Source organism: Camelus bactrianus, chromosome 23 (assembly GCF_048773025.1).
Source record: "Camelus bactrianus isolate YW-2024 breed Bactrian camel chromosome 23, ASM4877302v1, whole genome shotgun sequence".
Lineage (NCBI taxonomy): Eukaryota > Metazoa > Chordata > Mammalia > Artiodactyla > Camelidae > Camelus > Camelus bactrianus.
The window spans coordinates 31,488,212-31,514,137 of NC_133561.1; the positions used below are offsets into that span (position 1 = coordinate 31,488,212).

Consider the following 25,926-nt stretch of genomic DNA (forward strand, 5'->3'; position numbering starts at 1 on the left):
TGTGTGTTTGTAGACACGGATCGTTTCTGAAACTCACCAGCCACTTTGCTTTGTATGACGGAAAATGCAGCTTCTTTTTTGATGTTAGATCTTCTCTGTGGAAATACAGAGCTGGGAGGGGTAAGGGGTGGTCAGGTAGTCCAGATGTCTGCCTCTAGACAAGATGATAAATAAACAATTCAAGCAAAAAGTTAGTGTTAAATCAAACATCAGCTGGGAATGACCTCTTCAAATTCCTTATCTCCCTTGTAACTCACTTGTAAGTGTATGTAACTGCGCTGTAGAGGCCCCAGGGCTAGGAGATATTCTGGAGCTTACAAAAATGAATGCAAGGAGGTTCCTGCCTTCCAAGGATCCTTCTTAAAGTGTAAGTACGGTTAAATTTCTCTGTATTAGTCCTTTTCCCCCTAGATTAAATAGCTTTGAAATCTGTTGAATATTCATTGTCTCCTGAAGAGTAAGATGTTTCATAAAGTCTGTTTAAGTCTTCGATTTTAATCATCGCTAAATCTGAACGTCTCCTTACTAACCTCTCTCAGTTTTGTGACTGAGAAGCTTTTTGACATCATAGCTGTTTCATAGCAACCTTGACCCAAGTGAATGATGAGCTGCTTCTCCTGTTCTGCTGGGTGAAGGGACTGGGCTGGGAGGCAGGGAGAATTATGTGTCCTCTCCCCCAGAATGTATGTTCGGTACCCTTGGGAAGGAAGACTGCCTAGAGGTGGGAGTGGAGCTGCCTGTCTTGCTGCTAAGCATTCAAATTCTAACAGGCTTGTTGGCCCTTGTCTTCATGAATTTTCATTTCTGTTTAAAATTCCTTACACGTGAACAGTGTTTCACACTGTACAAAGTGTTTTCATGTACAGTTTATCATTTGATGCTCAAAGTGACCTTCCTGAAATAGGCAAGGGGGCCTTAATTTGCAAAGGAGGAAATAGAAATTCAGGAAGGGTAAGTCTCTTGCCTCTCAGTTCAGCATTCTTAATCCTTTTTGTAGAAGGTTTAAGAGCATTTAAAGTAAATAATTCAAGTTAATCCCCTCTTTTTTTATATATATATACTTGGTCTTTGATTTCTTATTTGGTCGGATTTAACTGACATTTTGAAACCTTTGAATTCCGATCCCAGAATCTGGAGGGGAAGGGAAAGGGTGAGGAAGAGCAGAGCTTCACTATGCATTCGAGTTAATGTGTAAATTCACTTCAGCTTTTGAAGTCTTTTCATCTTTGTCTTCCCAAGAAGTGGACCTAAATTCATGAAAAGGATGTGAGAAGAACGAAGACCGATAAGGGGGTCATTAACAAGCAGAGAGAGGAAAGCAGCAACGTTGTGACTTCTCTTTCTGCCTCGTGGCCTCACCTGTTACTAAGGACTAGACTTGTCTTAAGTTGTATTTATTGACAATGCACGCATCGTATCTTTTGACTTTGAGGGCTGTCTCATGTCGAAGGAGTTAAGTTATGTCGTAGAGGATGAAGCTGGAATACCTTGGGTGTTGACTGAGGGTGGTGAAATGCCTGCTAAGACATGAAGACATTGGCCACAAGTTTCATCCTTGGGAGCCTGGTGTTGGCTTTCCTTCTGCCTTTGGTGGTAGCTTTACCTAAAACACTGGCCATCCCCGAGAAACTGCAAGAAGCCGTGGGGAGAGTCATTGTCAACACCACAACCTGCTCTGTCACCTGCGGCCTTGGCTATAAGGAGGAGACCGCCTGTGAGGTGGGCCCTGATGGCGTGAGAAGGAAGTGTAAGTCTCAGCGCTTGGAGTGTCTGACCAGCTGGATCTGTGGAATGCTCCACTTCACCATCCTCATAGGGAAGGAGTTTAAGCTGAGCTGTCTGAGCTCAGACATCCTGGAGGTTGGGCAGGAAGCTTTCCGATTCACCTGGAAACTTGCTCGGGGTATCATTTCAACTGATGACGAAGTTTTCAAACCCTTCCGAGCCAGTTCCTACTTTATAAAGTTTCGGTTCCCTCAGGAGTACGACTCTGGGACCTACCGGTGTGATGTGCAGCTGTTAAAAAACTTGAGACTTGTCAAGAGGCTCTATTTTGGGCTGAGGGTCCTTCCCCCTAATTTGGTGAACCTGAATTTCCATCAGTCCCTCACTGAGGATCAGAAGTTAGCAGATGAGGGCCTGGAAGTGAATCTGGACAACGATACCCAGCCTCAGCGCCCGCCGTGGAAAAAGAAGGTGGCGGTAGCCTTGGGAGTAGGAATTGCCAGTGGCGTGACTGGCGGCGTGTTGGTGATCGTCGCACTGTGCAGCGGGCTGAGGGTGATTAACAGCAGTGCCAGCCTGAAGACCTTATACACCTTGCTCCCGAAGGGCTGGCTGCTCAGGAAGCCAAACTAGCTTTTTCGGGAGTGTTTTGGCCGCCTGACTGCGCGTTAGCTAAGAGGGAGGGCTTCCGCTACCCAAGGAGTGAGTAGGGGATGTGGAGAGGGGCCACATCATGGTAGCTACGGGCAGTAGTCTCTGCCTTTATGTCCCGGGTGGGTCTCTCCAGATCTTCCCTGCGCGCTAGGCACCCAGGAAACCTGACTGCAGGCATCTCCCTGCTCCGGGAAGAGCTCTGTCTTCCGAGTTTGCATTCGTTGTCGACCCTTTACAACTTGCATGCCTCCCTGCCTTGATTTCCCTTCTCAGCAGTAAAATCATGTAGAAGGATACAGCTTTTCTAGTGAAAACATACTTTTTCTTCAATAAAAATAATTCACAGCTGTATGGAGAGCTAACCTTTTCTGCTCTGTAGTTTAAAATTTCTTGTATTTGTTTAAGTTGTTGCGTAATCAGTCTGGTTTTAGGATAAACTCACACCAGAGTTTTTGTAATAGACATTGAACGAATTGCTTTGTAGGGGGCATATGCCCATTTGTGGCAGAGTTGAGGTTGCTGGTAATGGCATCTGACTCAGGTATGTAGGAGACAGTAAATGTTAATGAATTATGTGCCTCCGCCGCCACCCCCCGCCGCCACCCCTTATCCCTCCCAGGTGAAGCCTCTGTGCTCACAAATTGAATTCCTGGCAAAACACTGGATTCTTCACCCGGTAGGTTTCCCCTGAGCAGTTCCTTGGCTTGCTCCCCGCCCCTGTCCTTCTAGCTCCTTCAGTGCCCTGAAGCTTACGTTTCTGGAAAGGTCAAGTGTATTGGTTTCTTACAGCAGCCAAGGCCCCCTAAGGGAGAACTCGTACCTTCCTTCCTCAACAGGAAATCCAATCGTAAGACCCTCGGAGGCCATTCAGACTGTGTCTGAGATAATTGACTTGGCTTGTGGAAGCATCCGGGAAACCTCTCTTGGGCCACCAGCTGAGCTAATTCTATTGAGAGATTTATGTTTCTTTCTCTCACTTTTCTCTCGCTACAGAGGAGGTAGCAGAAATAAGACTTGCACCACTGGTTGCCTTCTCTGGCTGTGTGTCTGAATCACCCAGATGAGCTTTTGAAAAATAAGATCCTTGAGCCCCAACCCTGAGGATGTTAATTTGGTTTAAATTATAGCCAGTCAATCTCTTATTTCTTTTACTTTAAATTTTTTTTGTTGAGGGGAGTTTTATTTATTTATTTATTTTAATGGAGGGACTGGGAATTGAACCCAGGACCTCATGCATGCTAAGCATACGGTCTACCACTGAGCTATATGCCCTTCCCCTAAATAAAAAAAAAAAAAAGTTCAAACCCATAGAAAAGTTGAAAGGTTTGATGACACCCATAGACTCTTTAACTAAATTGACCAGTTGCAAAAGTTCTGCTCAGTTATCTTCCTCTCGAAATAAACACTGACTACATGAACCACTTGAAAGCTAGTTATAGACGTTGTGACCTTTTACTCCTAAATCAGGTATGCGTCTCCTGATAAGGACCTTCACCTGTATAACTGCAATGACCTCATCACACTAAGAAAATTAACAGTTCCCTAATCTTAGGTATAATCAATACTTCATTTCTCCCGACTTCTAAAAATCTTAGAGCTTTTGGGGGAGGTGGGTGTAGCTCAGTGATAGAGCGCATGCTTTCCATGCATGACGTCCTGGGTTCAGTCCTGGGTTATTTTGTTCAAATAAATAAATGAATAAAATCTTAGAGCTTTTAAACTTAATTTTTGATCCAGGATCAAATGAAGGTTCACATGTTATATTTGTTTATTTCTCTTTAAGTCTTATAACAGATCCCCTGCATTATTTTTTATGACATTTTATTGAAGAGTCTAGCTAGACCATTTGTCTTGCATAGTGTCCCACAGTTAGTTCCTTGTGATTTGATTCCTGAGGAATGAACCTTAGACATATTTGACAAGAGCCCCACGTAAATGACCTTGTGAACTTGCCGCATCACCTCAAGAGGCACATGATGTCAGGGTGGCCCACTACTGATGTTAAAAGCTTGATCATTTGGTTAAGGTGGTGACTGGCAGATCTGTCCAGTGATGTCCCTGTGTTTTCCTTTTGTAATTAATCTGTGGGGTGGGTGATGCTTTGTGATTATCTGGTTTTCTCAAGAACATTTACAAGCATTTTAGAATGCACTCATGATCTTTGCCTTATTATTACATGTTGGGGACTGCAAAAGGATGGTGTCTTTAAATTCATCATTTGCTCTATTAGCCTTCATTTTTCTGTAAAGAAGCACTATTCTTTTTTATTTATTTTTGAGGTTTCAGTGGATTCTTCTTTATTCAGTGAATTACATATAATTATTGTTGTCATATTTTTGATGTTCAGATTGTTCAGATTGTGGCCCAGGAGTCCCTGCAGGCCAGCTCTTTGTCCTTTTGGTTTGGTCCCATTTGACTCTGAGCATGTCCTTGCTATATAGCAAGATGCTTCCGATGCACATTTGAACCTTTCTCCAAACCTGAATCTCCCAGGGAGATTCTCAAAGGGACTGTGTTTCTTCAAGGAACTCTGGTTCCTTTTAGTGTAGGGAGTAGCATTTAGAAACCAAGGTCTGGGTGCTGGATGTGCTCATTGCCTCTGGGGTGTCAGTGCTTCTGAGCCTGCTGAGTGTCCTAGGTGTATTTAAATCATGAGTTCACAAGCATCTTTGTTTTTAGAAGTCTTATAGATAATTCTGATATATAGTGAAGGTTGAGAACCGCTGGCCTGGACTCATGTTTAGGGAGTCTTTAACTATTGCTCTTATTTTGAAAAGCTCTTAAATTTTCCATACACCCTTTCACTCATTCTCTCTACCTCACGTGGGATGTTGTTCAGACGATCTGGGCTCTGGTCCTGTTCCTACTATTGACTGTAACGGAGCAAGCTGACATTCTGTAGTCCTTATCTTTGAAATGTGCGATTGTGGGAACTAAATGAGGTCTGTGAGTCACGCTGCTCTGTAAGCTGTGAAGGACCAGGCGAGAGTTGGGGGAAGTCCCTGATGAAGCGCGTTATTTCAGGCCTGGACAACTTGCTGCAGCCGTCAGGAGACAGCTTGCTCTGTCTTGAAAGAAGACTGTAAAACGTTGATATCTTTGTATATAATGAACTCAGTATTACATTGCTGAGGAGGGAGATGGATGGAGGGGTACAGTGTTCCCCCTTTTTCAGATGGAGAGACTGAGACCCAAGAAGAACTAAATAACTTGTCCAGCATTCTGCTGCAAGCCAGTCATCGAGCATGGGATGGAATAGTGCACAGGTCTAGGTTTACAGCCCTCTGTGCTTGCGTTCTTGAATTTTGACTCTGAAGATGCAAGGGGAATCAAACAGGGAAGAGAACAGGCACCCTCAGATGTGTTCGTGAAGACCAAAACCCAATTTGGTTCTTTGAATTCTGCGCATGCGATCTGCCTCTAGAGGGTCAAGGAGATGCGGCCTGGAGTAGAATCTGAGCTGCAGAGTGGTCGGTGCTCCCAGCAGCTCTTTGGGTGCTAAGTAGGAGGGATGAGGCGATGCGGGGGCTGGCTGTCACCCCGGGCTTCTAAACAGGCCCTGGGCACACAGCTAAGCACCACACAGAGGGATCGCTGCTCGCCCTGGCTTCGCTTGCCCTCTTCCCTGAAAAAGGCTGTCGGGCTCAGTCAGCACGGAGCCCTACCTGCTTTGCACCGAGAGAACTGAACACTTAACAGCGCTGCATGCGTGTTATCACTGTGTGCATCTCAGGTGTTAACAGAAGTCATGATAAATGTTTATCGAATGCATGAGTGTTGCAGCTAGAAAATGTGACTAGAAATTCAAATTCTTTCGGCTGCTGTGAGCAGAGACTGGAGGCACTTCCCACCAGGTAGGAGTCACTATGTCTGCAGGGAGAAGACTTCCCTTTGGTACTGCTGGGTCAACACAGGTATACCCCGCTTTTCGTAAGTTCGATACTTTGCTTTTCCGAGAAACCTGCATTAGCGCCTGTCTCCACTAACTGAAAGAAATCTGAAGAGAATGTTTGCTTTTATGGAAAAAGTTAATTGCTTCTTTGCTTTACACCATTTCAGCTTACAAAAGATTTTATAGGAATGGTCTACTTTCAAGGTAGCCGGGGAAACCTGTGCCCCAAATGTCTTAAAAATCAGGGAAGCTTGAGGCAGTGCCACCACACGAGCACCGTCCACTGCCCATCGTGGTAGGTGAAGCCGGCTGGGCTCACAGGATGGCTGCCATGCTCTGCAGAGGCCAGCCTTAGAGTCGCTTGGCCTAATTATTCCCCCCTCCCAGGGCTGAATGAAGCAATACAGACCGTGCGCTGGGACTTCCTTGTGAAGGGTGAAGATACTGGATAAAAGCCTAAGATTGGAGAACAGGATGAGGAGATACGCTTTCGTCTGAGGATAAACACACCCACAGCTGGTGCCAGCTGCCTCGGCAGGTTGAGAAACCGTCTTTATTTAAGAACTGCCCGCTACCAGAGTCAATAAATAACTACCATTACAAGAAGTATACGAGAGACAATAGGCCAACGGGAGTGGGTCCGTTGTAACAAAAACTGAGTTATATCAGTGGTCCAGCGAAGCCCTACCCTTGCCCCGCCGTGAACTTCACTAAGCTATGCAGGCCCTGGAGGGGGTGGGTCAGGTGGAGTCTGGGGGCCAAGGCAGGTGCACCCCACCTGAGGGCACGAGGCTTCCTAGGGCTCTGGGAAAGGCCATCCGACCCCTTTTTTTCCTCTCCAGTTTCCCTTTATTGTCCTGCCCTCCCAAAGCCTATGAGTGTATACGTATATATACATACAGCTACCAGGCACCTCTTTCCATGGAGCTCTTTGAAGCCTCTTAAAAATGCCCATCTCACCCTGCGTGCCACTCCAGGAGCCTCTCTGGCAGCCTTGCTCATCTCCAGGACGAAGCCCAGGTTAGGTGCTGAGCCAGGGAGGCAGGGCACCACACCTGTGCCTCAAACCCAGGTGTGAGGCCACTGCTGTCCTTCCCATACAGAGGGCCCAGCTGGCTGTCACATTCTGAGACCAGGAAGAGCAAAGAGAGTCCTCCAGCCGGGGAAGAGATGAAGAGAGTAGAAAATTCTCAGAGCCAGCTCGGGCTCTTGTCTAGAGTAGACTGGATGGGCTCCTGGAAGTGCCAAGAGGCAGAAAAGAATCCTTGGGGTGAGCCTTCCCCTTAAGGGGCTGTGTGACTGCAGTTGCTGCCACACGCTGCAGGGGCCACAGAGGGCGGGAGCTCCAAGACTCTTCCTGTGCTGAACACCTTCTGATTCCACGAATCTCAGCGTCTCACTGTAAGTGTCCCTAACCTAGACCTCGGACCAACAGCTGTCAAAGTTCCTCAAAGTTCCCTCGAAAGGAAGAATCCCCTAAATACTCATTCCAGGGTCTCCTTGCAGAGACACCCACCCTCGGTCTCTCCTGTCATTTCATCAAAAGAAAAAGAACTCTCCATTTCCATGGCCCTCCTGTTTCCTGGCACCCCCTGTATCATTTGATGCCCTGAATGAAAGTAGGTAACCTGACCTTGCTGGGCCCTGAGAGCTGCCCTCCCGCTGGGGGTGAGGTATACATTGACACTGAGAGTGACGAGGACCGAGTAGCCAGGGGCAGACGGCCCAGCACACGCAGACAGGAGAGACCATCTCCTGGGCCCTGAAATGCTGTCTGCAGGCCGTCTCTGTCCCTGGACCTCAGGCACTTACTGGCCACTAAGCCGTGGCGTGAAGCACTTGTTCGTGGCTGTTTCCTCTTGGTTGCCTCGTCTGGGGCTTGGTGTGTGGGAGAGGAGAGATCCAGAGTCAAGTCATGACCCCAGCAGGAGCCAGCCTCAGCCCAGGAGAGCAAAGAAGGTGAAAATCAGAGGCCTGCTGGGCAGGAAGGGATTCTGAGAAGCTGTCTAACCTCGTCCTCTGCCTCCACGCGAACGCCTGTAGACCCACCTCAACGAGAGGCTGTTCCATTTTACGTGCCTGCACGTCCTCAAGTTACCTGCTGTCCTGTTAAATCTTAATCTGTACTCTACCTGAAGTCTCAGGCTGCAGGAACATCCCTTTTCGTACAGTTCTGTATCTCCCAAAATAGCTCTGCCCGCACAGTGCTTAGGTTTTCCTGAGGCTGAGTTTTCCTAGTTAAAAACCCTTCCTGGGTTTCCCAGAGGGAGTGTCTGCCTCCTTAGAACTAAGACTCTTGGTCATTGTATCTCCTGCTTCAAGCAAGCTTAGGGACTGCGGCCTCCAGCCGCCCTGGTGACGTCCTGTGCCAAACCAGCTCCTCTGTCTTGGTCCAGCGTCTAGACACCTGTCTCTTTGCTTCCCCCACGGCAGCCCAAGGCAGCGAGGAAAGAACCAGCTAAACCTAGGAGGCAGGTTTCCTCCTCTCAGCATCGTCTTTCTGATAGAGCTGGTTCAGGCCAAATCACAGCCACGGGGGACCAAGTGGATGCTGGGCCGAGTCTGGGGTCCCTGTCACGGGAGAATGGTCCCTTCACTGAGCCCCCAGCACCTTGCGTGGGGGGTGAAGGGCGGGAGCAGGTGAGGCGGGTTTGATCAGATGGCTCCAGGGAGGCAGTCCTGGGCCAGGGGCTGGCTGGTGGGTACAGTGGTGGCGGGGAGAAGGGGTGTGAGCTTACGTTTTTAAAAAATTGCAGTGGGTGAACGTCAACATAAACCTGCCCAGGAAAACAGAGCAGGACTTAAAAATTTTAAAAACCATAACAAAATAGAGCTCTAACTGTAAACGACAGAAACCAGGCTCCGAGGGCCTGTCCCCTCTAAGATGCCTGTCCCGCTGCTCCTGCCTGTGAAGGTTCACCTGTCACAACATAGGCTTTGGGATTTCCTGGTTGTGCTGCCTCTGCCGCCTGGATTTGGGGAATCCTTGTCCTCGCTTTGGCCTCTTTTCTTGGAGCAAGGGTAAGGGGATCGGGGGGCTTCAAGCCAGCACTGCACATTGGGGTCCCCACAGAAGATGGGCTTGGAAGGCAAAGCAAGACTGGGGCTCCTGCAGTCTGTCTGCGCCTTGGGCTGGGACCCAGCCGTGCCCATCACCCCACCGTCACCCACCTGAGCCTTTGAAGCAGAATTTTCATAGCCCACTTTTTAAACCGGGTTGTAGCCATTCAGCACTGTCCCCTTCCTCTGGACAAAGAGCCTGGAACAGGAAGGTGGGAGAGGAGCGCTAGCCCAGACTGTCACTGACAGGCTGTGTGACCGAAGGAGGCCCAGCCCCTTCCAGCCTCCGCTTCTCATCTGGGAGGGAGGGGCTTGGGCAAGTTGAGGTCCAAAGCCTCTCCCAGCTCTGACGTGCTGTGACTGGTCATACACCCAGAGCGCAAGCTGGATGTCCCATTTATTTACCCCTTTGTCTTCTGGGGAAATGCAAAAGAGCAGTCCAAGGCAGCCTGCAGGGGGTCGCCAGCTGGGGTCGCCAGGTGGCCCAGGGTACTCCTGGAAGCAGGCAGGGCCGCATTTATCCTCTGCCCTTCTCAGAAGGCTCCTGCCTCCGGGACTCACGGAGTGAACGCTGCCTTCCGCTGGAGGAGGGCGGTGGGTGCATGAGCCCTGCCTCCTGTTCGCACCCTGGAGGGCTGTGCAGGAGGGGTCTTGATGTGACAAGGGACCTCCTCAAGACAAGCCCTTGTGTCACCCAGCCACCTGAAGTGGCTTCTGTCACTCTGGGGTGACAGGGTCGGGTTGGCAGTGTTGGCTAGGAGGGCCACGTCTCTGGATTGTGCCCCTTTCCACCAGCTGTCCCAGCCTCTGAACCCTTCTAAGCTTGCACCCCGGCAGTCTGGAGTGTCACCCCCAAGAGCTGCAGGGCTCGGGCTCTGGGCCCCAGACACCAGGGCAATAGTTCTCAGCCACTGTGGCCGGTGGAGGGGCCTCCAGGGAGCCATTGAGGACAATGTCGGGGTTCAGCCATGCTGCCCTTCCAGAGGAGAAAGTAGGAGAGCCCCTGGTCCCAAGGTCTGGCCCTCTCCTTAGCCTGAGGGGTGCCACTGTTGATGCTTTGTCCCATTTCAGCCCGTCCATGTCCAGCATTCCCACCGGGCTGAGGATTCTGCTCTCGGGGACAGTCCATTCGCGGCCCCCAGAGTGCCATGGCCACTGATGTGCAGATGGATGCTTAAAACCCCCTTCTTCCTGTAGACCGTCCTTCCATCCAGGCACCCAAGAAGGCCCAGGCATAGGGTTCAGTGTCATCATGGAAGTTACTGCCTGGTACCTCTTGTTTCAAAGAAAAAAAAAATCCTTGCATGGGTTCTGTCTTGTGGCAGAATATGAAATATCCTACCTCCTATGAAAAGGGCACTGCTTAAAGTCGGCATTGAAAACCAGCCATTCTCGGGCACAGTGTTGGGCCACCTTGGCATCGGGAAGGGGCTGGGGCTAGCTGGCTGTGTCCATTGGAGGTGGGTGTCCAGCTGTGGCGGAGAGGGAGGGGTGCCGAGATCAGAGCTCCAGGTAGCCTACGAGGATCAGCGTGGCCATGGAGTGGGAGAGAACGGTGCCGGGGTGTGGGGCTGGACAGACTGCCCAGTTCTCCACCATCATGCTTGTGCCTGAAACCAGCAGACGGAAATGGGCTGAGCCAGCTGGGCCTGCGACCAGCCTGTCCCTGCCCCACCCTCAGGACAGAATCCAGACCTTTCCTAAGGAGACTCACAGAGGGCTGGCTTCAGGACTGGGAGGTGTTCTCAGCCCTTCTACAAGAGGGTTTTGTAGGACCTTTGATTTAGCGAGAAAGGAGCACACTCATCTCCCAGCCCTCAGGGCTATTTGTGTGCAGGAAGGAGCGGGTGGCAAGGGCATTTCCAGGGCTACTCTGCACTTGGTTCCTGCCTGCCATCTCCTTTCCCCTTGGGGACTGGCTGGGGTGGGATCTGGCTAGGGTGGGGATGATTCCTACATCAGGCATCTGGAGGCACACGGATACTCCTGGGGGATGTGGGGAGAGTCAGCACCTCCATTCCGCACGATGTGGACTTCTGCCGGGACCCCGTCCCCTCCAGGTCCTGTGGTCCGAATCTGCACCAGGGCATGGCCAATGTCTTCGGGAACTGCAATTTCTATCCAGTTCTTGCTGGTGAGGTGCAGCGTGGGAGTCGGGTGTAAGTCGTTCTGGTACAGCATCTGTGGGAAGGAGGTTAGCCAGGTGCAGTTTCCACACACCCGGACTGACTCTTCTCTCTTCCTCCGCTCCAGGCACTGGGAGGGGCCCACATGGTTCTGGGCCCTCGAGGTCCTGCCCCCTCACCCCTCCTGTTTCCTGTTGACCAGGACCAGGGTCTTGAACAAGCTCCTCAGTGCGGGGAGAAAAGCTTGCAAGCAGCGGGACTAGCTTTGCGGACTCCTTAGGCTAGAAGGACACCCAGACTTCATCCAGCCCATCACCAGCCCCCCAAACCCTGCCTTTCCACAGTCATATCATTTTCTTCTCATCCCTCCTACATGCTCCCTGGAGAACCACTCATGTATTTCATGCCTCTCAAATCCCAAGCTCTTTGCTTGCATCTAACTCAGATCCTTCCTGCTAGAAACTGCAGCTCCCTTGTGTTTGCTGGAAATACAAATTCAATGCCTGGCTGACCCCTTCCTTACCTTATAACCTGTGACTGCAGACTCATTTCGGAAAGGGACCACCGGGTCCCACTTAATACTAAGACTGGAGCTCGAGAAAGTCCAGGAGATGTTGCCAGGGGGTCGCCGTGGAGCTGCCAGAGGAGGGAGAGAATTGGGGAGATTTCCTAATGTTCTCCCACCACTTACCCCCTTGCTTTTAGCCAGGCTTTTTCTAGATGTCTGCCCACAGCAGTTGCACCCAGAACATTCTGTCACTGCTGCCTGAGAAACAAACTCCCTGAAAATCCAAAGGTTGGAGAAGAGAGAGGCACTTCAGAGGCCATGAATTCCACTCCCTTATCATCCTTAGACTCACTGCCTTGCTTCTGTCCAGCCCAGGGTTTATCAGCTGAAGCATTTGTCTTTCGTTGGGGAAGGAGCGATCCCAGAGGCACCCCCTCTCCCAGATACGCCCCTCCAGCACCCCCCGAGGCCGGAGGACTCACGGGGCTTCATGGTTGTGGCATTGGCCGAAGGGCTGGCAGGCCCAGTGCCGGCCCGGTTGTAGGCCCGCACAGTCACGTGGTACTTGGTGTAGGGGTGCAGGCCAGTGACTAGGGCACTGGTGTCCAGCCCTGCTGTCCTCACTCGGTCAGCGGCTGCTTCTTTGTCCCCGGCTCTCCAGTAGCGGATCTGAAGGAGGCAGGGGTACCCAGGGTCAGCAGTCAAGCCCAGGACCTCGGGGCTGCCCTGACCCTGGCTCTGGACACCTACATTCTGCTCCTCTCTGGTCCTTGTAACTCAGTCTCAGGTCTCAGAACCTCGACACTGGATCCTAAGTGACAAGGGAGCAGGGGCAAGCACACAGAGGTGGCCATGCTATTCTCTGCAGCCCTGAGGATGCCAGGCAACTGGGCTCTGGATGAAAAGGGCAGGCAGTGCCCCTCCCAGAACCTGCCCCTCCTCCCCTGGGCTCCCAGTGTCCAGTGCCAGCTCAAGCTAAGCAGTTATTTCCAGGCTGTCCGTGGGTCCATCCTCCTCCCCAGGCACTGGCCAGAGGGGCTTAGCTAAGGTGCTACTTAGACCATGTTCTGTCTGCTGGGTTAGCGAAGAGTGATTCCAGGAGGAAGACTAGTGAGCTGTGAGGCGCCCCCGCACCGTGAAGCCCCAGCACCCCTTCCTCTCCCAGCCCAGGTCAGTGCTCACCTCGTACCCCAGGAGGATGCCATTCATGTCCTGCTGCACGGGTTCCCAGGTCACGTTCATCTCTGAGGACGAGACCCCCTTGGCCCAGACCTTGGTAGGGGCCACCCTGGGCTCTGGGGACCGATACAGAATGGGTTTGGATTCCCAGGGCCACCTGGGACTGCCGCGGCTCAGGATTTTAAAGAGCCCAGGGTCCAAGGTGAAGGCCACATGGGGGTTCCCAAAGCATCCCTGGGGCCCACTTCTCTTCCCAGAGAGCCTCCCTCCCCCAGGCCTGAGGGGAGACGAGGCAGCAAGGGCTAGAAATGAAGCCAGGGGCTTAGGAGCCAGGGGTCCTCTCCACCCCACCTACAGAACTGAGCAGGGGAGTGAAGGGCCCCCACCCTGCACCCCATGGACAAGCTGCGGGGATGGGGCTGCCCTCGGGCCCCGGGGTGGCCCACCTTCCTCAGCCGAGTACACGAGCGCGGTGAGGCTCTCGGGCCCATTCCCGCGGCCGTTGTAGCTGCGGATCTTGACCTCAAAGGGCGTGTAGGGCCGGACACTGTCGTTGCTGTAGACGAAGTACTGGGCGTCGGCGCCGGGCACCCGGGCGGTCTGCCAGCTAGCGCTGCCCTGCCTGCGGAAGGACAGCAGGTAGCCGAAGCCGTCTCCGTTCTGGTACTCCCGTGACACGGGCTGAGGGGCAAGAGCGCGGCATGGGCGAGGGGCCGAGGCTGCGTCTCCCTGCCCATCCTCTGGCCCCACCCAGCCTTCACCAAGATGGGGAGGCCCCAGGACTGTGTGCAGGTTTCCATCCGGCTGTGGGTGCAAGGGGTCGGGGGAGGGACCTTGTCTGCTGCCCGTGCAGTGGCTCTGTCTGGATCCTCTCTGCACGATGCTCAACTCTGGAGACAAGTCCCACCAGGTGGGGTGGGGGTGGGGGAGGACCTGTCCCCCAGAGAACTGGAGGCACCTCTCTGCCTCCATCCTTGCAGCTTACCGTCCAGCTGACGACGAGCTCTCCGGGGGCTCCACCACCTCCGCTGAGACCTGACGGTGCCACTGAGGGGGCTGTCAGGGCCAAGGGACACAGACAGAGCTTGTTAATGGGCAATGAGGGAGCAAAAGCCCTGAGGCTGAGCCTGAAAAGCATCCTAGGACAGGAACACCCTTCCAAAGGGCCCTGGTTTTCTCCTCCAACAGTCCCTTTGGACATGTGCTCTGGAGTCAGGTGGACCTGAGATCAAATTCCACCTTTGCCACTTACTAGCTGTGTTTCTCTGGGCAAGTTACTTAACCTCTCTGAGTCTCTGATGCCCCTCTCTGTAAGATGAGGATAATAATGTTTCTCTCAAAGGGCTGTAAGAAGAGTAAAATTAAACAAGACCGTGACTAGCATTTACATATAGTAGAAGCTCCATAAATGATCATTATCTTCTTCCTTCTTGTTGGTTTAATCTAAATAACAGAGATCAACCCCAGTTTGCTTTAATTTAAGGGGAATAAATAATCCAAAACTGCAGCTAATCCAAAAAGAACCCCACATTTCTTTGAGGTTGCAGGGTGTTTTATTATTATTTTTCTTTTTGTGGCAGATTTAATTTCCTAATTGTCTCTAGTATTTAACAAGGCTGATATTAAAAGAAGAATGTATTTAATTAGATCATGAAGCTTGGCAGGGGGGTAACTTGGCTGAGGGTCAAAATATTTCTGCAGATGATCCAGCAACTGGAGACATCACTTGGTTCTGATGAGTTCAGGGCCTCATAATTTGCAAAGGGCACTGAAACACTTTGTCCATTTGATCCTGTGAGGTGGGTGTTAATATTACCCTTTTCAGAGTAGAACGATTGAGGCCCAGAGCAGTTAAGTGACTTGCCTAAAGTCACACAGCTAATAAATGTCATGGTTTGAATCTGAAGCCAGCTTTTCTGATTTCAAAGCCCACCATCTGTCTTCTGCATCATAGCTGTCTTTATGCTCCACTCCTGGGATACAACACTGAAGGAGACCACCCCTCACCCTTTGTATGGCTCTTCAAGAGGTTCAGTCAAAGAAAGTACTCCTGTGGGAGGGCATAGCTGTAGCTCAGTGGTAGAGCGCATGCTTAGCATGCACTAGGTCCTGGGTTCAATCCCCAGAACCTCTATTAAGAAAGAAAAGAAAAGAAAAGAAAGAAAGAAAAGGAAAGTACTCCTTTTGGAATTCTTTACTTGGGAGAGATACCAGTTAAAAATGTTGAATGATTCCAGAAAGAGCCTGGAGAGTCAGCCTGGGGCACACAGGAAACCATGTTTAAGGGACACAAGAAGGCAGACCCTCCTTACACATCCAGTGGGCAGGCCTGGGAGGGCAGGGCAGAGGAGGCAGGATCCTCATTCCTCGCTCCTGGTCTCAGGATCCCACAGCTCTCATTCTGCGCCTTCACCCTTGCCTCTTCCCTTCCTTCCCCACTCAAGTTCTGACACCTACCTGCCTTTCAGGAAAGGCTATGGGCAGATAATCCAGTCTTTCTGCTCCCAAAGAAACCGTTTAAAGAAAGACTTGGAGACGCTGGCTGCTTACCTAGGGCCCTGCACAACACACACCCCTTCCTCACCACCTGATTCCTGCAGCTCATGCACTTCCGGGGAGGATATCTGCCCATCACCCCATGGTCCTGGGTGCCAGTGTGCCAAGTCCAGGCTCTGCCAGTGTGACCTCACCCTTCTCCAAACTTTGGTTTTACCATTTTTTAAAAAATTAAACTTTTTACTATGAGATCACTGTAGGTTCACATGCAGTTGTAAGGCTGGCCTATGTTTTAAATGAGGAGTTTGGACTGGATGGTTCCTCCAGCCCTGACAGGCTGTGGCCCAGGGCACAGTGCGCTGTGCTGTGCAGCGGCCTGGCCCGGCCTTGCGTCACTTTCTCAGCTGTTTCACTGGTGTCGGAAGCCTGCTGAGCAGGGTGGGAACTCCATGTATTATTGCTCAGCTGGAGCTCCCTTTAAGGAGGCTTGGGGTCTGTGCCTAATGTTACCTGTCACGCATGGCTCTGACCTGCTTCCTTGGTCCGGATTTTGCTGGAGGGGCCACTGGGCTCCCCAGTGCCCAGGATGTTGCTGGCTAAGACCCGGAACTCATAGTCCATCCAGGGGGTGAGGCCCAGTACCTGGGCAGTCTCGGCATTGCCCTCAATGTTGGCAGGATCTGCAAGGCACCAGGGAGTCAGTGTTTGGCATTCATTTATTGGCCTGGATAGAAAGGACAGGGACTGGGTCTGAATTAATTTTTTTATACCCAGCCCTCATGGTGGTGCCTGCTGTATACTAAGTGTTCACTACCTTTTTCAGAAATGATTGGAAAATTGGTACACTCCCCAGCCTTGGAGCCTTTTAAGATACTGTGTGCACCCCACACCCCCACAAATGTTTTCACCACCCCAGTAACAGTCCTGCCAATGCTTTAAGGGCGCAGACTGAGTGTCTCCTCCTCCAACTCTCCCCCACTCTCCTGCTGGCCATGCAACCATCTTCCCCAGTGGCCTGGGAGCTCCCTGCAGGCAGAGGCCACACTTGTTCTTTGAAGCCCCAGGCTCAGCCATGGCCTCCGACCCCTGACCCCCCACCTCCAGCACACACACAATCCTAAGCAGTCCTGACCTGGGAGGGGGGCCTCGCACTTACTGGTTCGAACCTGCTTCCACTTCCCTGCAGGTAGCGTGCGAGCTTGCAGGGTGTACTTGGCGATAGGGCTGTGGTTGTCAAAGCCACGGCTCCAGCTGAGCTGGACAGTGGTGTCACTGATGTCTCTCACCACCACGCCTCCTGGGGGACCTGGCGGACCTGCACCAAGAGGACAGAGCACAGTAGGTCAGAACTGGGCAGCTTCAAATTTGAGCCAACCTCCTTCAGGATGGCTTGGACTGGTGCAGTACCAAGAGGGAGCAGCAGAGGGCGCGGCAAACACACACCGGGTGGGAGGGCAAGGCACGTTGGAAGTGAGTGGGCCCATTGGCGGGAGGGGGCTGTGAGGTGGGGGGATGTGTCCAAGGCTGGAGGGGTCACAGAGCCCCTCACACAGAGAAGTACATAGATTTCCCAGCACGAGGCTTTGAGAACTTATGGCCTCAGCAAATTTCTCCAGTCTTGGGATGTATTTAGGAGTGGGTTTTTACAATTTTGACTTTGGAGGAAGAATGTTCTATTCCTTTAGGACCTGGGAAGAACCATGGGATGAGTTCAGCTCAACAGACTTGTCAGAAGCCCTGAAAGCAGACAGCTTTCAGGGAGAGGAGGGAGTAAGGGAGCGAAGGTCAGAATAGCCCAGCTGGCCTGAGGGAGTCGGGGTGTGGCTGGGGTTGGGAAACCCCATCACCTCGGACCAGGACTGTGGCCTCCTTGGATGCGCTGTCCACCACCGTCTGGGCCATGCACGTGTACTTCCCGCCGTGGCGCAGCTGGGCGTTCAGGATGGTCAGATCCCCAACCGTCTCCTTCTACAAACGGGAGACAGGAAAGGGGACAGGTCAGGGGCAGCAGCCCTGGCTAGCATGGTGAGGCAGGAGGCAGGGCTCAGAGTCCCTCCATGGGCCTCTCTGGGTCTGGCTGCTCCTCTCTGTTCAGTGGGAGGAATCAGCTACTCTCTATTTGGTACCACTGGGAATTAAACAACAGTTTTTCACCCAAGACAGTCAACAACGGTTCAAGCTGATAAATCTCTGCACTGGGGGGCAGGATAACAAGAACAGTAAGGGAGAGAGTCCTGCTGGGGGCCTGGGATTCCGGGTTTGTCCCTAACCCTCCCCTAGATGCATAGGTTCACGTGGAATCCAGGGAGCTTCCCGTCTAAGGGAGGGTGGTTATGAACCCAGGGAGGAGCTTGCCATGCATGGCATTCCTAGGGGAATGGGGAAAGGCTTTGGGGTGGTGATGGTTAAGGACATCTTGGGTCCCCTGTGTCCCCAGAAGGAGGGAGGAGCCCTGGGTTCTCTGGCCTCAGGCCTTACCACATTGGCCCTTCGGTAGTGGCCCCCAGGCTTGTCGAAGTCGATGGGGAAGCCATCCAGGGTCCAGATGAAGGTGAGGTCCATGGTGGGGTCGTGGGAGGCGTGGCACTGCAGGGTCAGGTTATCTCCCAAGTTAATGTCGGCACTCGAGGGGGCTAGGGTGATCTTGGTTGCATCTGCCAAGACAAACAAGACCTCTTAGTAGAGGGGGAGGAAATAGGCCCAGGCAGGGGCAGCAGGGCAGGGTGAGAGGGTTTGTCTTGAGCCCCAGGAAAGAGAACAAGCAGGGTGGCCAGCAGCCCCACAAGTGTGTGGGAGGGAGGCAGAAGCAGATTCTGGATGGCGGAGAGGGGGTGGTTCCAAGTGAAACCAAATCCTGGGGTCACCTCCAAACCAAACTAGGAGGAACGTGGGAACACAAGAGCCCGCTGGTGAGGAGGAATGGCACCACGGCGGCTAAGCCACCAACCTCAACCAAACCACAGCACTTACCTCGCACAGACAGGATGCCAGTGCTGTTGGCTTTGCCCATGAAATTCTCAGCAAAGCAGGTGTATTTGCCTTCATCTGACCGACTGATGTTTCTTATGATCAGGGTGCCATCTGGAGTTACAGTCACTCTGCAGCAAAGACAAAGCAGATCTGGCCAACGCAGGGGCACACTGTAGTCACGGGAAGGGGACTTGCCTCCCGGGAGAAGGAGGGGAGCAGGAATTGCTCGGGTTGGGTGGGGTGGGGCTTGTACCTGCTGCTGTTGACCAAGATCTCGGTGCCTTTGCTCCAGAGCACCATGGCCTTGGGAGCTGCCCGGGGCTGACAGGGGATGGCGATCTCACCCCCTCGGGCTGCAGGGATCAGACGCCTTACAGGATTCAGCCTAAAGTCGGGGGCGAGGGCTGGAAGGAAGGGGGAGCAGCCTAGTCACCCAGGGAATCAAAACAGTACCTGTTGCCCCTGATTGAGACGTCACCTGCCTACATGCTAAGCACTCATGGCCAATCCATGAGTGACTCCTGGCAGCACCACTTCCAAAATACATACAGAATCCAGCCCTCTCCCATCATCCTCACTGCCACTGTGCTGGTCCAAGCCACCGAATCTCTCCTGGACTGTTGAAAATCCCCCTAATTAGTCTTCCTGTTTTTGCACTTTCTTTCTACAGTCACTTCTCCACCTGGCAGCAGGCAGGAATATCTTTTTACAAATGCAAATCAGACACTCAGAAAGAAGTCCAACACCTCCCAAGGGCTCACAGCAGAGCTCCCCCACCCATCCCCACCCTGATCACATCTTGCTCCACTCTCTTTCACTCATTGTGCTCCAATTACTTGGGCCATTTTTTTTATCCTATGAAGATACCAAGTTTTGTTTCCTGCCTCAGGACCTTTGCACCTACTGTACATGTTACTTGGAAATCCCCCAGATCTCCACATGACCGGCCTCTTCTTAACACTCAGCACACATCCCAAACGTGACTTCCTCAGAGAGGTCTTCCCTGACCATTCCATCTGACTGGCCCACATTACCCCCACCGCTCTGCTGGATTTTTTTTACACTGTATTTTTTATGGCTGTGTGGCATTATCTTATTTAATTATTTGATTTTGTGTTTATTTGCTTCTCCCCACTGGATTGTAAGACAGTTGAAGGCAGAGACCTTATCTTTCATGTTCACTTCTGAAGAGGTGTTGAAGGAATATTGGTTGAACGAATGAATGAATGAGTCTTAGTTAAGCCTAACTACAGCTTGATGAAGAAGGTATCATTGTGTCCATTTTACAGATGAGAAAAATAGGTTTTACAAGCGCAAGTCACACAGCTACGGATGCTGGCACCCGCTGACATTATTGGGCACCTGTTACGTGACAGGCAGGTCCTCTGTGCTTTAGTTCTACCATCTCCTTTCGTCCTCACTGCAACTGTGTGCTGATCACTGCCCACATTTTATTAATCAAGAAACTGAGTCACAAAGAGAGTAGTAACCTGCTAAAGGTCACATAGCCAAAGGGGCTGCGTTAAACCCAAATCTAACTGATTTGGCTTCCAGTGACTTTTGCCCCCTCCTTTTTTTTTTTTTTTTTTTTTTTTTGCCATAGTAAACAGTCACTTCATTCATTTCAGACACGGGACAACCAGAGACCCCGTCCTCTAGGGGTTCTCTGTCTAGTGTCTCATCTCCTGTCTTAAATCCCTGAGTTCTACTCAGAAGCTGTCGGAAGACTAAGAAAAACTGGCAGGTAAGTGTGTGTGTTTAGAGAAGCTGCAACTCAGAACTCCTAAGGCCACCACCTTTGTGTCCCCAGGGCCATCCTCTGCCGCCCTGGGCCCTTTACCTTGCACGGCCAGCTCGGCACTGGCATAGATGGTGCCATGCTTGTTCTCCGCCACACACTGGTACATGCCCGAGTCCTCCAGGCTCAGCTTGGACAACCGCAGGTCCCCGGCCAGCACGTCTATCCGGGACTGTGCAGAAGAGCCCGACCCAGGGCGGGGCAGGGGGATCAGGACCACAGGAGGACCAGGGTGGGGGGCTGACGGGGCGCGTGCAGTGGAGGCTGGGCTGCCGTTCCCTCCAGGATGGGGCTCATGTGCCCAGTTCTAGCTCAGGGCAGCCTGGAATCCCGGGACTCGGAGATTCCCCAGGCCTCCCTGCACATCAGCGCACTGAAGCCAGAGGGGTGAGTGATCCACTCAGGACCACATAGTGTTTTTGTGGCTGAGTTGCGCCTGGACCGAGGTCCCTGCATCCTCAGTCAGGACTCTATCCAGTTGACCAGCCTGAAGCCATGTTACCCCGGGATGGCGAGAAGCACCTAGAACCATCCTATAGCATCCTAATAGGCCCAGAGGATATGCCAGTGGTGTGGGGGGTGGGGGAAGGGGGTCTAGGAGGGCAAGGGAAGCAGGTGAGCAGAGGATGGTGTGCTGGGTGTGTGGGAGGAAGTCCCAGGTCTCCTACCTGGGAGGCCAGAGGCTCCCCGTTCCGCAGCCAGCGCACTGTGGGCCGAGGCTTGCCAGCGGCTGCGCAGCCCCAATGCAGGTTGGAACCTATGTCAGCCTCCATGTCTGAGATCACCTTGAGCCACTCAGGCTGAGCTGTGGGGAGCAAGAGAGAGAGAGGCTGGAGATGAGCTTGGAGGAGCCTCCAGCTAATTAACTCGTCGGAACTAGCGGGGCTGCAGTTCCTGTGCCAGACATCAGAGGGCGCCAACAGCACTCTGGGATGAAGTGTGGGGCGAAGAAGCTCAAGAAAGCTGGCACTTTGTGGCTGTGCCAGTAGCTGTTTTAGCGAGTTAAGTCCTTCTAATGCTTTCCATGTGCTTTCTGCAGCCCTTACTGAGCTCTGAGCTGGCCACAGCACTGCCGTCTTCTGTTCCCATGCCCAGCGCCAGACGTGCGCAGGGAGGCTTAAGCAAGGGGCCGCCCAGTCTCCTCCCTGACTTTTGGATCTGCTTTCTCAAGGACCAGGGGGGGCGGGGCGAGGGTGTCCCGGCTCTGTACCCTGCACGATGATGCGGCCCTGGACGGTGTCACGGCCCTTGGAGTTCTCCGCCTCACACTCGTAGGTGCCTTCGTCCTCGAAGCCCACGCTGGGGATCTGCAGGGTGGGCTCGGCTGTGGCCCACTGCGGGGACAGGGAGCCATCCACTTTGCGCCACTCGATCCTGGGGACGGGGCTGGCGGGGACACAAAGCCAGAGGAGGAGGGCTGAGCTTGGCAGACTCCCCGTACGTGAAGCTCCTTGCACCCAACCCAGGCCTTCCCGAGATGCTGGGCAGATGGTGACCGGGAGGAGGGCCTGGGAAGAAACAGGGACAGAAGCAAGGAGGCAGGGAGGGGCCTCTCCAAGGCAGGCTCAGAGCACAGGCAGGGAAGGGGCAAGAAGTGGGCTCCCCTGCCCCCTCCTCTCCCCAGCAACAATCGTGCAGCTAAGGCTGTGTGTGGTCTGTGCCCTGAAGCCTCCTTGCCCTCTCTGTCCCCACCCTGCCCAGTGAGCGGTGGTCGCTACCCACTGTGGGTCTGGTGCTCTGGCGCAAGGGCGCCCGGATGACTGAGCGCTCGGCCTGCCTGCCCTCCCCCTGAGGTCACCCAGGCCCCTGAGGGGCTCTGAGAGGCTGGCCCCTGGCCTGCCCCCTCCCTCCTCCACCACTCACTTCCCGAAGGCGAAGCACTCTAGGGTGACCTGCTGCCCCACCAGCGCATAGGTCTCTGCCGGGAACCGGGCCTTGATGCTGGGCGCAAAGAGCCTGGTGTCTGGGGAGAGAGAGGGAGTTTGTGCGTCAGATGCACATGACCCAGGCCAAGCGCTCCTCTGCTTACCGTCTCAGCACAACTCAGGGCCCACTCTTTCTTGCCTCCCTTTCCCCTGGGGGGCCTGGGGCAAGGGTCCAAGGCCGTGCAGCAGGAGGACCCCGGGGGCCCAGGCCCCGACCTTGTGCCCTGTGAGCTGCTCTCCACAACTTCCAAGGGAAAAACCCCTTTCCCAACGCCCGCAGACCCCTTCAGCGCCCCCGCTCCCCTGACCTTCCGCAGCCAGGTTGAGCTGGGCAAACTTGCTGAAGACGCTCTTGGTGGAGAAGTCCATGTGGCTGGTGGCCAGGCAGGAGTAGTTGCCCAGGTCCGAGGCGTTGGTCCGGGCGATGTACAGGTTCCCTGTGGTCTGGGACACGAAGTGACGCCCGTCCGTCGGGATGAAGTTGGGGAACTCGTTGAGGAGCCAGCGGTAGGACAAGCCTGGGGTGGGGAGTTTGAGGAAATGGGGTGCTGGGCTAATGGAGCAACTCTGGGAGGGACCCCAGTGTGCTGCTGGGAATCCCTAGACCCTGTCCTGTGAGCCCCATGCTCTGAACTGAGGCTGAGGGGAGACCAAGAGGGGAGACAAGACTTGATTCCTGCCGTCAGGGAGTGCTGTCCGCTGGGGAAGCAGCCCCTGCCCTCCGGACCTTCCAGTCTGAGTGGGGGGAGGGGTGGGAAGGGCGTGGAGCTAGAGGATGACAGACTATAAAGGAAACACAGAATCATTTAGAGTTGGGGACCCCAGGGGTCCGTGCTTCCCAGGGTGACTCACCACCTTATTCCATCCCTCTTCTGCTGGGCGGCTGGAAGCCCCTCCCATGCCCTCCGTCTCACTGTGGCCCAGGGGCCGACTCACCTGGGTAGTGGGCAGGCGGGTTACAGGGCAGCATCACCCCCCAACCTTCGTGGGTTTTCACTGGGTCTCGCTCCTCCTTGGAGAATTCCTGCAGAACTGGGGGTGGTGGAGACCGGGCCCTCAGGCGCTGTGCTCCAAGCCTGGGGCCCCTCCCCAGCTCAGCCCCCTTGGGGAAGTTGTCACCCATCCTTTCTGGATACTTTTTCCAGCCCCTCTTCCCCACGCTCAAAGTGTCCCAGCACCCCGGGGGGTCTCACAGCCGAAGCGGAGGACAGCCTCCCTGCTGACAACGGTGCCCACTGGGTTGGAGGCCAGGCACTGGTAGACGCCAGCATCCTGGGCCTTGGTAGGGTTCATGATGACCAGGTTGCCCCCGACCAGCTGGTGACGGGAACCTGGCTCCAGCTTCATCTCCGTGCCATTCATCTTCCACCTGCAGTGAGGGCGGAGGAGGCTGACGTGAGGAAAAAGTGCCTGGCGGCCCAGGGCCTCCCAGCACCCACTGCAGGGGTCTCACCTATAGGTGGCTGGAGGGCTGGCTCGGGCGCGGCAGGCCAGTGTCACCTTCTCCTCTGTGGACTCCTCTGGGAATAGCAGGCTGAGGGGCTGGTCTTCAAAGACAGGCCCAAAGGTGGCCGGGGATCCCTGGGCTGAGCTCCAAGCTGCAGATGGGGGACACCCCAGAGGTCTCAGGGCCTAGGGGCCAGCTGGAGCCTGGCCTCCAGTGCAGTGCTGCCCAATAGAACTTCCTGCGGTGCTGGAAAGGTTCCATTTTCCACACTGTCCAATACAGTACACTAGCTATCGTGCCCACAAAATGTGGCTAGTACGGCTGAGGAATCAGATTTTTCACCTTATTTCATTTTAGTTAATTAAAATTTGAATTTCAATAGGTTGAGCAGACCCCATCTAGTCAAGTTAGTTCAGTCAATCACCCATCCTACACTCAAGTGCTCAGTACCTGCTTGTATACCTGGCACTGAGCTAAAGCAAAAATGAGTAAGACACACTCTCTCCTCCTCAAGGAACTTGTAGTCCAGGGAGGGAGACAGAAAACTGACAAAAGAAGGAGGGGAGAGCCGTAATAGTTTAAGTTCAAGTGCAGGAGGCCCTCAGGGTGGAAGTCAGGAAGCCTCGCAGAGGAGCTGATCGGCAGGGTGTGAGATGGGACTTGAGCGGTGCATGGAAGTCACCGGCTAGAAAGGTGGGGGAGAGGATGTGGGGCACTGAAGCCTAGTGCCCCTGTTGGGCAGTGCGTCCCAGGACAACATGCTGTGGCTCTGGGCCTCTTATTAGCTGTCAGAGAACCCTTCTGAGCCTCAGCCTCTTCACCTGTGAAATGGAAAGAAGACAAACTCACCTCCTAGGGTCCGTAGGAGGGTTCAGCCTGGCATAATGTGTGTGCTCAGCCACTGTCTGCTGGCCCCAAGTGAGGGGTGGGCTGAGGGTCAGGGGAAGAAGGCAGGCTCAGTGGTGGGTGGGCGGCCTGCAAGTGGCTTTGGGGGCATTCTTATAAAATTCCAGTGTGACAATTCCAGAGAGGCGCAGAAAAGAGAACGGCTTGCCCACAGCCACAGGGCAGGTCTGTGGTGCACACAGGTCTAGACCTTGGGCTCCTGAATTTGCTGAGTGAATGGAGATCCCATGTGCAGTTGGAGTTCTCATGCCTAGCTCCTTCCCGAGGCCTTGCTCCTCATGCACCGCTGTCCGGCCTCACTGGGGCGGGGGGCCCTGAGGCCCAGAGGGCACTGCTTCGCACCTGCCTGTCCACAGGGGTGGAGAGCTGGCTCTGTCTGCTGACTGGTGGGGCTGGGCATACTCAGCCTTTGTGGTGTCAGGCAGGAGCCCGGCCACCCCTAATTGGCTCCTACCCCTCAGTGCAGCTGATTTCAGGCGCTCCTTGGTGGGTTGGGGGGTGGGGTCCCCATTAACCAATTAGTGCCTCCTCTCCCAGGGCATCCAGCTGTCAGCCCTCTCCCAGGGGCAGGGATGGGCCCCATGCCACAGCTGAGGCCCAGCCCTGGACCCCTGGGAGTGAGGGCAGCTGTTAAGCAGCTCTCAGAATGAGGAAGGAGGCAGGACTCCCTGAAATGGCATCCCCCACGCCCCTCCCCACCACCCATCACTCGCCCTCACTGCTGCCCCAGGCCTCGGAGATGGCGGCGGGCAGCATCATCTCGGCTGGAGAGCCCAGCTTAATCCCAAGTTAATGATGGTGGTGGAGGGTAGGGACCCTGCCCCAGCTGGGACTGCTGGGAGGGGAGGGGAAGGAGGGGTAGCGGAGGCAGCCAGGCTGCTGGGAACAACCTCGCATAATAGCAGCTTCCAGTAACTCTGTCTGGATGGTGGTGAGGTGGGGGTGGGGGTGGGGGTGGCTGAGTGGGCCCGGGGCAGAGTGATGCTTTACGATAGGCTTTCTTCTTGAAAAAGCTTTCTCCCTTGCACTCAGCCATACACACACCCTCACCCCAATATCCACATATGCACACTTTCCACACCTCCCTGTACACACACGCATTCACACACGCATAGATCACGCATACTGCTTTAAGCTACTCCAGCAGCCAAATACGCACATTTATAGACGCACTCCACTCCCGAGCACATGCGGCTACAGGTGCCCCTGTGCACTTTATTTATACATGCCCCTGCATGCA

The 25,926-nt window shown here is 53.7% G+C and overlaps 2 protein-coding genes across 2 annotated transcripts in view; one reads left to right on the forward strand and one right to left on the reverse strand.

The window, feature by feature from the left end:
• The first annotated feature begins 115 nt into the window (after positions 1–115).
• Positions 116–2,629, forward strand: TMEM81 (transmembrane protein 81). Its single transcript, XM_010969291.3, has one exon. It carries the CDS (start codon positions 1,528–1,530, stop codon positions 2,356–2,358), a length of 831 nt encoding a protein of 276 aa, XP_010967593.1. The 5' UTR covers positions 116–1,527; the 3' UTR covers positions 2,359–2,629.
• Positions 2,630–6,795: 4,166 nt separating this feature from the next.
• CNTN2 (contactin 2) overlaps positions 6,796–25,926 on the reverse strand; it is a 30,998-nt gene continuing 11,867 nt past the window's right edge. Inside the window, exons 3-23 of the mRNA XM_010969281.3 lie at positions 23,787–23,931; positions 23,527–23,702; positions 23,270–23,365; positions 22,642–22,851; positions 22,272–22,371; positions 21,619–21,794; positions 21,077–21,213; positions 20,451–20,580; positions 18,864–19,014; positions 18,611–18,738; positions 18,119–18,294; positions 17,488–17,608; positions 16,797–16,955; positions 16,171–16,320; positions 14,130–14,200; positions 13,591–13,825; positions 13,148–13,260; positions 12,448–12,634; positions 11,981–12,093; positions 11,344–11,512; positions 6,796–10,941 (exon numbers count right to left, since the gene is read on the reverse strand). Of these exons, the coding sequence (XP_010967583.2) occupies positions 10,832–10,941; positions 11,344–11,512; positions 11,981–12,093; positions 12,448–12,634; positions 13,148–13,260; positions 13,591–13,825; positions 14,130–14,200; positions 16,171–16,320; positions 16,797–16,955; positions 17,488–17,608; positions 18,119–18,294; positions 18,611–18,738; positions 18,864–19,014; positions 20,451–20,580; positions 21,077–21,213; positions 21,619–21,794; positions 22,272–22,371; positions 22,642–22,851; positions 23,270–23,365; positions 23,527–23,702; positions 23,787–23,931 (3,053 nt within the window). The 3' untranslated portion in view covers positions 6,796–10,831. The remainder of the gene's footprint in view (positions 10,942–11,343; positions 11,513–11,980; positions 12,094–12,447; positions 12,635–13,147; positions 13,261–13,590; positions 13,826–14,129; positions 14,201–16,170; positions 16,321–16,796; positions 16,956–17,487; positions 17,609–18,118; positions 18,295–18,610; positions 18,739–18,863; positions 19,015–20,450; positions 20,581–21,076; positions 21,214–21,618; positions 21,795–22,271; positions 22,372–22,641; positions 22,852–23,269; positions 23,366–23,526; positions 23,703–23,786; positions 23,932–25,926) is intronic.

Excerpts from the sequence above, each read along its gene's own strand:
- TMEM81 (XM_010969291.3), top strand. The coding sequence starts at position 1,528 with ATGAAGACATTGGCCACAAGTTTCATCCTTGGGAGCCTGGTGTTGGCT.